At 48.9% G+C, this 11,858-nt stretch overlaps 1 protein-coding gene across 4 annotated transcripts; it reads right to left on the bottom strand.

The window, feature by feature from the left end:
- Window positions 1-216: 216 nt before the first annotated feature.
- On the bottom strand, window positions 217-11,483 carry KCNE3 (potassium voltage-gated channel subfamily E regulatory subunit 3). 4 transcript variants are annotated; one of them, XM_074335775.1, is made up of 4 exons: window positions 11,095-11,282; window positions 9,480-9,610; window positions 5,263-5,411; window positions 217-2,154 (listed from the first exon to the last, which is right to left on the bottom strand). In XM_074335775.1, the coding sequence occupies exon 4, from the start codon at window positions 2,113-2,115 to the stop codon at window positions 1,816-1,818; it is 300 nt and encodes a 99-aa protein (XP_074191876.1). In that variant the 5' UTR covers window positions 2,116-2,154; window positions 5,263-5,411; window positions 9,480-9,610; window positions 11,095-11,282; the 3' UTR covers window positions 217-1,815. The 4 variants fall into 4 exon arrangements, 2 of the variants coding, with proteins under 2 accessions (XP_074191876.1, XP_019599977.2); XR_012497485.1 differs by lacking the exons at window positions 9,480-9,610; window positions 11,095-11,282 and adding an exon at window positions 11,368-11,483; XR_012497486.1 differs by lacking the exons at window positions 9,480-9,610; window positions 11,095-11,282 and adding an exon at window positions 5,696-5,973.
- Between the last annotated feature and the right edge of the window lie 375 nt (window positions 11,484-11,858).

Here is an 11,858-nt window from a genome sequence, read left to right as displayed (position 1 = left end):
CAATCCATATTTTATTTGGGAGTTTGGGCTGGGTGGTCTCTAAAGTCCCATCAAGACGTAGAGTTCTGAGTCTGTCGTCCCTTACTTCACGTCTTCTGCAGCAGGCCTCCACCTTCTCCCTCAAGAAGGCATAAGGACAGGCTGAAGCACACACGGGGCTTAGGGAGTGAACATAACTAATTGCTCACGAGAACAAATGTGTTCTGTGATCCTCCATTCAAGAAACACACTGGCATTTATTTTTTCAAAGTGGAAGTAGCTCCCCCCCCCACCCCCCGCCTTATTATACAAGTAACATACTTATGGGCAAATGAATAAAATATTACATAACATTTTAAAGTAGAAAGGGAACATTACCCATAATCTTTCTCCTCAAAGACAACTGCTATCAAAATATTCTTTTAGAGTTTTTGCTATACTTGAATATGTATGTTTCAATATGGCCTCCTGGAGACTCCAAGGAGATTCCTTAAACAGAAATCAAACAGAACAGTGGGAGGTTCCAGCTTGGGATTTGTAGCTTGTCAAGTATTCAACCTGCCACATTGCAGGTTTTGACTGAACCATACGAAACTACCGACATTCAGCTGTTTTTGACCCACAAACACAGCAGTTTTATATAGTTCAACCTAATGTACATGAAGCCTAGACTGTCAGAATTGGTAGGGCTCTTAGAGTGTCTGTTTCACTGCTGAAGTGGGAAGGGATCGGAGAGGTGACTAGTCGGTATCATACTCATTCGTGGTAGAATCAGGGCGGGTTCTCTTTTCACGGACCAGGTACCTGCCTGGTGCACACTATTTCTTTTAACATGATAATCTAGGTGTGGTAATAATTTCAAGAAGCAGATTTCAACTTGGTATCAGAAAATTTCTCACAGAACTCAATCACAATGGAGCAGGCTGCGTGAGAGGTAGCGGAGTCCCCATGACGAGCTGTGGCTGGGAAGGGCGCTGTGACAACTGTGACATGGCTGGAGCAGCACCTGAACCATGGAGCCAAGGAGGCTTACCATTCAGGGCCCTGCACTGGCGCGGTTCCTTCTTAAGGTCTGAGGAGGCTCCCTAGCCATGTAGTAACATGGTCATCTGTGTTTGTAATATTTGTAGAAGTAAGATATTTTTGAATTCGTTTTCTTAAGGAGGGCTCCCCGAATTGTATATTGTTCAGGCCTGGATCCACCCCTGTGTGGCAGAGTTTTGCAAAGCACTGGGCAAGGAGACCCGAGTTCCTGGGTTCTAGTGGCACCACTCTGGCCCAAGTGAGCAGAATTGCACCTTCCCTGCTTTCCTCACAGGGGGGTAAAATCACAAATGTTAAGTGGGTTGAAAAACATAAAATGTGAACAAATATAAATAAGTACTATTACTCAGATTTCCTGTGATGCGGGATAATCATTGCTGCTTCTCATGGTCATTGGAGATAACACATTAAAAAAAAAAGTGTCCTCAGTGCATCTTCCTGTTTCATTTCCTTCTGCCACAACTTCCTTTTCTCCTTCCTCCAGCCCCTAACCCCCAACCCCCAGGGCTCCCGCCACTGGACCAGTCATTGGTTATTATCTTTTGCTACTTCTGTATATTTGTTCATGGGGCTCCCACTATTATAAAATCTATCTTTGCTGGGAAAAAGTCCTGATCCACAGGGCCCAGGCTTGCCCCTCTCCTCCCAGCCCACGGACGGCATCCCTTAGCACTGTTTCCGGTTGACCTTACAGGTAGGGACACTGAGACCTGTGTGATCCATGGCTGAGTTCTGGAGGCCCCAGAAGACAACCTGAAGGTCTTGATCGTGAGCCACCCAGACCTCCTGGCCTCAGATCATAGACACGCGGTTCTTGATGTACACGTGGTAGGGGTCGCTGCGCTTGTCCACTTTGCGGGAGCGGGTGTATCCCAGGATGAGGCTGCCCACAGTGACGGCAAATAGGAACATGACAAAGAGAATATACATGTAGGAGTTGTCATTACGTCCAGGCAGGCTGGTCTGCCGCTCCACAGTCAGGTTGTCTGGCCCCAGCCGGCAGAGCAAGTTGCTGTGAAGAGTGGCATTTAGAGCCTTCAGCACAGCGTGCAGACTCTCATACCAGGTTTCGGTCCCATTGGTGGTCTCCATAGCAACAGGGATTGAGGTGGGGAAGTATGGGAGGATGCTCTGGTGGTGACAGAAAAGAGAGACAAGGGCTTCTGTTACTTATAGCTTGAATGACCTCCTCACTCCACACCCCAGCTAAAATCCCAGCGTCACAGTTTACTTGTCTGTCTTCTCCACTAGATTTCAAGCTCGGTGAAGGTAGGGACTATGTCTGTTTTACTCACTTCTACACATGAGCACTATGACAGCACGCAACAGATGCTCAGTAAGTACTTGTGGAATAAAGCCTGCCTTGGCCATTGTAACCCATACTGATCTGTCTTTTCTTTGGAATCTGTATGTCACTGAGCTTTAAGCTAGAGGACCTTAGCGGTTATTTGATGTAATGCCTTCCAGTTTACACAGAGGGGAACTGAGGCCCCGAGAGAATAAGTAGCCTGACCATGATCCAGAGAATATTAGAGGTAGAGCCAGGAGAGAGTCCTGCTCTTCCATGACCAGCTCACAGCCCCTCGACTTCCATGCCAGCTCTGGGCAGGACTGTGGCATTATTAGAAGACAGGCAACATAGCTCTTTTGTTATACTCCATAGACGCCGTTTAGATGTTTGGGGATGGCTCAGATGTCACTCTCCCTGGAACCAGAGGCTGGGTCACTTGACCTCTCAAGCATTCTATGTCCCAAATACCCTGGGTATTCCTAGCTATTTGGGGGAAATTCTGTTGCAAAGGAGGTGGCTGGGGTGAGGCTGATAACCACTGCAGGTGCTGGAGAAGAGGACAGGGTTGGGCCTGAGTGAAAGGAGCAGTAAGTCTGCTCTGGAATTTTACCAGCCCCCAAAGAAAGAAGACACAGCACCTCAACTATCCTGCCTTCTGACACAAAGTCACTGTGTACTCGGCATGTAATAGGTGATAATAAATGTTCCTTTTCCTTCTCGGAGATCCTTAGTGTATAATATAGAAAAACATCTGAAGACAGCTTTGCATGCTAGTCTCTAAAATACCATATGTCAGTCCCTTTAAATGAGGCTCCCCACTCACTTCCTTCAGGAAGCCTTCACTGAATGCTCCCACCCCTTAACCATACTCCACAAGCTTTATCACCACAGCCTTCGCTTTGTCCCAGCACTTACGTATAAGGCAATGTGGGTCTGTCCTCTTGTTTGGACAAGGGTATCAGCAGACCACATGCTCCTGGTCAGCAGGGCTGTGTCTCTCCCCCAAGTCTAGGGGACTATCCTGAGATTAGCTGGGAATTCGCCTTCCCTCAATGGTCTCCAGTAACGATGGCCATTAGGGACGTGTCCATAGTCCAAGCACTCAGTTCACTGACCACTTCCAAAGCCCTCTATCTAGGTAGAGCTGTCAACCAACCAAAGTTAACACGCTTGACTATTAACTCTAAGATCTCTTTCCCAGAAAAGATGAGAGTTAGTTGTGACCATGATAAATACTCATGAACAAACTGAATGCAGAAGTTGGGGGGAAGAATCTAAATAATACAGCAATCACCTAAGACTGGCCCACATGTCATGCAGGGCCTTTGGGGTCCCCTGCTGTCTAGCACTTGGGCTACCTTGTCTGGATGGATGAGAGAACCAGGACTCACTGAGTTAAGATCCAGGAAGCATAGGTTCTCATCTACGCCACTGGTCAGACAAGAAAACTGTGCCTTCTTCTTCCCTCGCATGAGCCCATGGAAAGCAGGAGCAGCATAATGAAATTAACGGCTCAACTAATTATTCAATCAGTCATCATTTATGGAGGCCAGCTCTTCTATAATGCAGGGGACAAGCCAGGGGCTTGAAGGAAGAAGGGATGAGTTTTGATCAGGGCTCAGCGTGTGCACAGTGATAGAGGCAGTTCAGTTGGACCTTGGTAGGTTTTTAGAAAGTAGACAAGGCGAGGAAAAGAAACAGAGGAACACAGGCATGCCAACAAGAGAGCTCCTAAAATGTTTGGAAGAATGGGGAGTAGCCTAAAGAGGTTGGAGTATAAGATGTATGGGAGTATAAGCTAGGTTGTGGGACAGAGACACTGTCCTGAGCCAGGTGGAGGGCCTCGAGTGCCAGCCTGAGAGTTGGAACTACATCTTGTAGTTGGCAAGAGCCATGGGACAGCATTTACAAAGGGGGTCTGAGGACCAGATCTGCACTTGGAAAGGAGACTCTGGCTGCTATGTGGACTGAACTGAGGGCCAGAATTAAGTCAGGGAGCCCCGTGACAAGTGTCCTGAAATGGTTCAGGGGAAAGACGCTGAATCCTGAGCTGGGGCCAAGGGGATGGCAAGGTGGGGGCAGAGACAGATGTGAGACGTGAGAGGCATTTTTGGGGAGGGAGTGGTTAATGCAAGGGGGAAGGGGAAGGGGCCTCAGACAGTTTTTGTTTTTGTTTTTTAACTTTTATTTATTTTAAGTATGTTTTTCCAGGACCCATCAGCTCCAAGTCAAGTAATTGTTTCAATCTAGTTGTGGAGGGCGCAGCTCACTGGCCCATGTGGGGATCGAACCGGCAACCTTGTTGTTAAGGGCACTGTGCTCTAACCCACTGAGCTAACCAGCCGCCCCCTCAGACAGTTTAGAGGTAGACAATGGACAGATGGCGTAAACGCCTGGAGGAGCCCACTTTGAGAGAAATAAGTTTCTTACCCTGTTTGGGCTTTAGTATGTTCATCTACCGAAAAAGATTAACATCAGAAGTTGCTGTTCAGTGGGTATAGAGTTTCAGTTTTGCAAAATGGAAAAGTTCTAGAGAACTATTGCCCAACAGCGTGAATACAGTTAAGATGACTGAGCTGCCCACTTAAAAATTTGTTAACATGATCAAAGTTATGTGAGTTTTTTTTTAACCACAATTTAAAAAAAAATTATCATCCCATTATGCCTCCCTCCAGGTTTGCTCGAGCATATACTTTTTTTACGTTGAAGAAGATTTTCAAAATATATTTTAATGCAAACGTGTATGTTTTTTTTTTTCATTAAAACAAAAATCCGTTTTTCATGTTTGAGAAGTAAATATACATACAATGAAGATGAAGTCTCCCTGTTCCTAGCGGCCCAGGGCCCCTTCCCAGGGCAGTCACTGCTACCAGTTTTCTTGGATATCCTTCCAAGGGGGTTCTAACTGACAGGGCAGATGGAGGGCAACCCCAGTCTGGAAGACTCACCAAATTGCAGGCAAATTCTCTGGCTCTGAGGTGGCTTCAGGAATCTCCAAATGAGCACCCCAAAGCTTCTCAGCCCCTCAGCCTCTTCAGGATATCTCTGGACACATCTGGGTTCTCAGTATTGACTTTGGGGGCTGGAAGGCCCAGAGCTGGAAAGCAGGAGAGGGGGCAGAAAAGGAAGGAACAAGACACACAGAAAAAAACTTAAGAACCAGGGTGGATCACGCAGGCCAGGCCCCCAGGGTTGTGCAATAGCCTTGCTGTGGGTCTGACCCCCTCCCACTTCTCCCCTTCCTGTAGCAGCTGGGTCAGGAGAAGCCTAGGGTTAGAGTTACAGAAATTGTGCAATGGCCAAGGGACATCTGATTGCTGTCTCTGGATGCCAGGTCCACACTGTCTCAATTGGATGACTTCATGAGGAAACTCAGTTTACCATGTGGACTCCAGCTCAGGGCGCAGCAGCCTACAGCATTCCCTTTCTCAAGGCTACTGGCATCTTAGCAGGAGCCTCTGACTTGCTGGCTGACAGGGCCTGAGATCCAAGCAAATGATGTGAGTGACAGAATGGCAGTTGGCAGTTCGGTTGATATTTTACATACTGTGTCCCCGAAAATAAGACCTAGCCAGACCATCAGCTCTAGTGCGTTTTTGGAGCAAAAATTAATGTAAGACCCGGTCTTATATAAGACTCGGTGTTATGTTATGTTATGTTATGTTATGTTATGTTATGTTATGTTATGTTATGTTATGTTATGTTATGTTATGTTATGTTATGTTATTAGTATGTTATGTTATATAAGACCTGGTCTTATTTTACTATAATATATTTTGTATATTAATTTTTGCTCCAAAAGACCCATTAGAGCTGATGGTCCAGCTAGGTCTTACTTTCGGAGAATCACAGTAGGAACAAATGATGTCCCCAGTCACCTATTTGGATAAACATGGTCGCAGCATCACACTGTCTGTAGCATAGCTCACTGGGAAAATTAAAGAAGAAAAATACGCAGTGCCTGGCACTTGACACTCCACAGACATGGTGGTGGTTTTATTTTTATAGAGCAGACGCTGGCAGGGCCTGCAGAGTCCATCCGGTCTAACCTCCCTCATTTTACAGTGAAGGAAATGGAAACCCCAGGAGCTGTCTTGGTTCAGCTGCTACTTGTGTGACTTTGGGCATGTGACTTCCCTTTTCTGGGCCCTAGCTTCTGCCTGTATCTATAAACTGAAGGGGTTTTACTGAGAAATCTTCCAAGGTTCCCATCAGCTCTAATATCCCATGAGGGTACAAATCAGAAAACCACACTGTGAGATTATGGGAGAGTGGGCATGCTGGTGGGATAGGCATTTTGGGGGCTTTCTACAGCCCTTCAAATCAGAATATATAGACGGCTGCCGACTTGCCCTTCACATGTTAAGATTCTGAGCCCTGGGACTGAGTTACACTTAATAGTTCAGCCTAGATAAACTGAGAACCAAATCGGTTGACTTGTTCATTTTCCCTCTTAACAGCTCACCTGCCAGGGTTATCTAGCCTGGGGAGGAGACAGACTCTGGGCAGAAAGTGGGGGACAGGGTGGGCTCTGAAGCAGGGTTCAGTGAGAGGAATAAAGGTTCACAAAACCATTCATCCCTCAGATGCTCCTTCTAAGACCTCTCTGAATAGACCCGGATGCTTGTGGTTCTGGTGGGAGGAGCAAAGAAGCCAGAGTTACTTATCTTTCGGTGTTGGGTTGGGGTGGGAGTGAGGACCTGGGTGCAAGGGCATCCTGTTGGGTCAGGGGAGGCAAAGAGTTGACAAATGGACAGGTTGGTTCTCTATGACCTGCCTCTGGGCCCCAAATCGGGGATTTGGCAGTTGGGCAACATTGGGAATTTTGTTCCTCTTTCTGAGCTCCTTGGCTTCCCTTTTCAAGATAGTGACTGATTATAAAGTTCATAATGATGGGGGAGACGGAGCTCTTGCCCTAGAGAGTCCTTACCCCGAAGCAGGAGATAGACCAGTTAGGGAGGAAGGTGAGCAGTGACCGATCAGCGGAAAGAGATTTTAAAGATCATTCAGCATCTGAATTCTAGGCCTATCCTTCTATTTTGTAGATGGGGACACTGAAGCCTGGGAAGGGAAAGTGACTCATCCAAAATGACAAGGCTAGTAAACAGCAGCGCTCGGACGAGAACCCAGGTCTTTGGGGGTGCTGCTCGGGTCCTCTTTCCACCACCAATGGCAACATTCCCTGACATGTGAGCTGCACATGACAACACACACAGCCTCTGTGTCCTGGGGCAGCCTTTCCTGTAACCCCATGACTGCTGCTATTTCCTGCACTACAGAGTCTCGCCAATCTTAATCGAGGATCCAGTAAAAGGGGAAAGTGATGAGTTTTGAAGGAGGAGTTAACCTTCCTCTAGACCAGGCGTGTCCAAACTTTTTTCAACGTTTTTCACAAAGGGCCATATGCGGTAAAATACACAAACAGCCGGGCCACTCACTCGAGGTGAAGTACGTATTGCCTCACCTGGTTTATTTAAGTAAACTAAATATATTTTTGGAATTTGCTGCGGGCCAATAAAAAATGGATCGGCCCGCGGGCCGCAGTTTGGACACCCCTGCTTAGTCTCCTCTCCCATGGCCCTTTCTGCTCCAGACCTATTCCTGATCCTTAAACAAGCCAGGGGCGCTCTCTTCCTCCACATTCTGTTACTGCTATTTCCTGCACATTAACAGGTTCTCCCTAAATGTGCTTGATTTGAATTTGCCTGGCCTCTAACTTGGGGGTGGAGGTATAAAGCTGTGATCTGAAGGATGAACCCGGTATCTTAGTGAGATTTTTCTTTCAGGTTTCTCTGGGGGAAAGTGAAACTCCACCATTGGTTTTTTGGTTTCCCCATTGCTGTTTCAGCTACTCTTTCAAATGAGTGTCTTAAGTACCTAGAAATGTGATAGAGAGAGATGAGGCAGGCGTGGGGGGTGAGGGGGGCGGTGCAGCGCAGAGCGGAAAGTCACACAAAACAGGTAGGGAATACAAAGGTAATTCCTGGGATTGCACAATTTTCCCTCTGAAGGTCTTATCACCACCATGGACGAGGGAGCTGGTGGATAGGAGAGGAGTTGCAGGAATGGACCTTAAATACAGTTGGAAGGAGACACAGGAATAGAACCTGAATTAGAAGAGATCTTAATAATCACGTCATTGGTGCAACCCCCTCATTCAATCAGTGGGAAAAATAGAGCCACCCCAGATGCAGAGATTAAATCACTTGCTCCAGGTCTCACAGCCTAGGAGGGGTATCCAGTCCACAGATCTTTCCACCATAAGTTCTCTGCTGCCTGCAGGACAGGCTAACCTCTGATTCTTATTCAGCCTCCTTTGGATGTGACCCTGCCTCTAGTCCCATCTCAGCACAGCTTTCTCCAGTGCCCTGTGCCCCATTCTCCAAACATTCCTCGTACTTGCACACCTCTTTCCTTTGCTCATGCTGTTTTCTTAGGCAGGAATGCCCTTCCTGTTTTTATCTGCACAGTGAACTCCTACTCATCCTTCAAGACCGAGCTTCAATGTCATCTCTGTAGACACTCTCCTGAGACACCTCTCCCTATTCGTTAGCCAGTTAGTCCCTTCCTCTTGTCTGTTCCCAAAGTGCTTCACATAAAACCCTGTGAGAGCACTATGCTGTACTGAAATTATGTGTGTATATCTATATAGATTTGCTAAACTGTGCACTGTGAGGCGTGAGGGCAGCGACCTGCGCCTCATACATTTCTTTATTCCTGGGGCCTGAGCACATAGCAGGCACTGAAGAATAAATGAATTAATGCCTCTTCTTATCAGACCATCCCCCTACAGCACACACATACACATTCATGAAAACGGCGTACAGTACTTAAAAAACAACTTCAAGGGCAGGCCAAAACAGACTCCATTTGGTCTGGGCAAGGGGAGGCTCAAAGAAAAGAAGCCGTCTCAGTCAGGTGGGGAAGTGAGCCAGGAGGGGAGGAATTAATTCTAAACCTCCTTTGGAAGCCCAGACATTCTCTGCACCTGAACCCCATTTAATCCAAAGGGCAAACTTTCTTGGCCCCAAAACACTGGCCGTGGCCTTGCAACCCTTTTCTCTGTATACCTACCCAGGGTGTGGCCACACCCACACACACACGCACACACACACCCACTGTGCACACACAGTCCAACTCCCAGTCACCCAGCCTGTGATCTTGCCTTCAAAGTGTTCTTTTCATGGTTCCAATCTTGGCTGTATGCTTGGCTATGTGACCTTCAGCACTGTACTTATTTCCTCTGAAATTCATCACGAGATGGGGATAATTACCCCTGATTACCTCACATGGGAACTGGGGGAGACAATAGAGGGGAAGGTGTTTTAGAACTGCAAAGTATTATATAAACAAAAGAGGCAATTATTAGGCAGCCTGGCCACCTTGTTTCCTTTTCTGTTTCCTTACCCACCTACCCACCCCAATATTACCAAGAACAGCCTTCCCTAGGTCCCTTCTTCCCGCCCTTGGTTCTCCTACCTTCAGAAGAAACCAGAGGTTCTTATTATTCTTCTTGCTTCTCAGACACACTTACTTCTTTCCTCTCTAATCAGCCCTGCAGTCTCTTTCCATTTAGGGGTACCAGTCCTATACTTGATAGAGGACACACTAGAGTGGGAATGGAGACCTGCCCCTATTTCACCAAGGTGTCTAGCTATGTGTCACGGTCAAGTTGCTTCTCCACTCTGGCCCTCATTTTCCCTCTTAGTAAGAGAGTTTTTCTCATCTTGCTGTCCTCCTAGTAGGTATTTTGAGCATACAGCCATTCCGTGTGTGGCTAGAAATGTGTTTTGAGAAGTGTGGAGTGAGTGAGGATGAAGAAGGTTATTGGCTGCCATCCCAAGGAGTCAAGAAAATCGGAAAGTAGTTGCCATGGCTCCAGCATGGGCTTCCTCCAGTTGGAGAGACAGATCAGCTGGATGCCAGGAGCTTACACGTTCACAGCAGCCTTTGTAGGTGAAGTGCAGAGAGCCCTGGGCTAGGAGTGAGGAGACTTGGGTTCTCCTTCTTTCTGGTCCTTTGTGTGATCCTGGGGAAGTCATCTCCCCCTGGGCCCTCGTTTCTACACACGCAGATTGTGAGGAGCAGGTTGGGGGGCAGGAGGAAATAGTCTCCGTGGGCCCTCACACTAGAGACTCCCAGGTCCAGATCCCTTTCCCCTCATGCCACATGGGATACAAGGGCAACAGGACCCGGAGGCTTATTTTACAGCTGGTGACCCCGGAGAAGAACTAGGCATAGAGGGGGTAAGGGGGCGACTGGCACAGAGTCACAACCCGTAAACTAGAACCCAAGTCTCCTGACTCCCAGCCTAGACCTATGTTATTAGCAGCAGAATATGCCTTTGGGAGTCCCCAGGCTTTCCCCGATACTGGGGTGCATATAAGAAGGGGGGCACAATGGAGTAGCGAATGGTCAAGTCAACTCCAGAGCAAGCGGCTCTGACCAAGCAAGAAGACCGCGCTGGCTCCCGGGTGCCATTTCCGCGCGTGCGCTCGCTGCGAACCCACAGGTGTTCGCTTGCATATCTGTGGATGTGGAAGGTGCTTTCGTGCCTCCCTCCACAAGCTCCCACGGTTTCCAGGCGGGGCGGGCCAGGAGCCCAGCTCCGAACTCCCACGTGGGGCCCCGGGATCCCCGCGGCTAGATTCTGGAGAGGATCAGTTTGGTACCTGAGCCGCCCCCCACCTCGGGTCGGCTGTCTCGAAGGAGGCGAGAAGATCCCTCATTTCTACCCCCGGCGCCAGCCCAGCCTTCCCGACCCTACGGGTGCGCTTTACCTGCCTCTCCGCAAGGCTCCGAGGGGCGCGGGTCTGTTCGTCAGACACCGCGCCCTGTGCTCGCGGGTGCACCCGCACTGTACCCTTCGCTCCGCCGGCCCCTCCGTGAGCAGCCAGCGCCCAGCATGCGCCCCTCAGCTGTGCGCTCCGACCGGCGCTTTGCTCCCTTTTCCCTTCCTTGGGGCTTCCCCTCCCCCGGCCCCGCCCGGGCGCAGCACACCCCCTTCTCCCCAGGCTGGCTTCGGGCGCCTCCGCCCAGCTGCATGGCCTCACCCCACTGTGGGCTCCGACCCTTCCGTCCCCTGCAGCGCCTGCTTCCTGGACCTGAGACGGAAAGCCTCTCGCTTCGCTTCAGCTGGCTCAGTCTGAGGCCAGTCGCCAGAGGAGAGGCTGAGCGTTGCGTGCTGGTGGAATCAGGCTTTGCTCTCAGTGTATGTGTGATGGTGGGTAAGTCACTGCTCCTCACTGGGCCGTGGCCTCCTTGCGGTAAAATAGGTACAATTCCTGCACGCATTCTCCACAGGGTGATTGATAGTTAGGGTCAGGTGAGATCTTAGCATCCAAACCGTGAAAGCCAGGTGATTACTGGAGAAGTCATCTGACTCTAACACAGAGGCCAAGTGTGGGGAAAGGACTTGCCCAAGCTCACCAAGGAAGCTAGAGGCAGAGCTCAAGACTCGGAATCCACTACACCACTTTCCCACCTTCACCCCAACTGGCGTCTCCTCGTCCAAGTCTCAACAGTCACTTACATGCCCAGACAA

Source organism: Rhinolophus sinicus, linkage group LG06, assembly GCF_036562045.2.
Source record: "Rhinolophus sinicus isolate RSC01 linkage group LG06, ASM3656204v1, whole genome shotgun sequence".
Taxonomy (NCBI): domain Eukaryota; kingdom Metazoa; phylum Chordata; class Mammalia; order Chiroptera; family Rhinolophidae; genus Rhinolophus; species Rhinolophus sinicus.
Note: the sequence above shows the minus strand (reverse complement) of the source record. Positions and strands in the feature narration are given on the sequence as shown.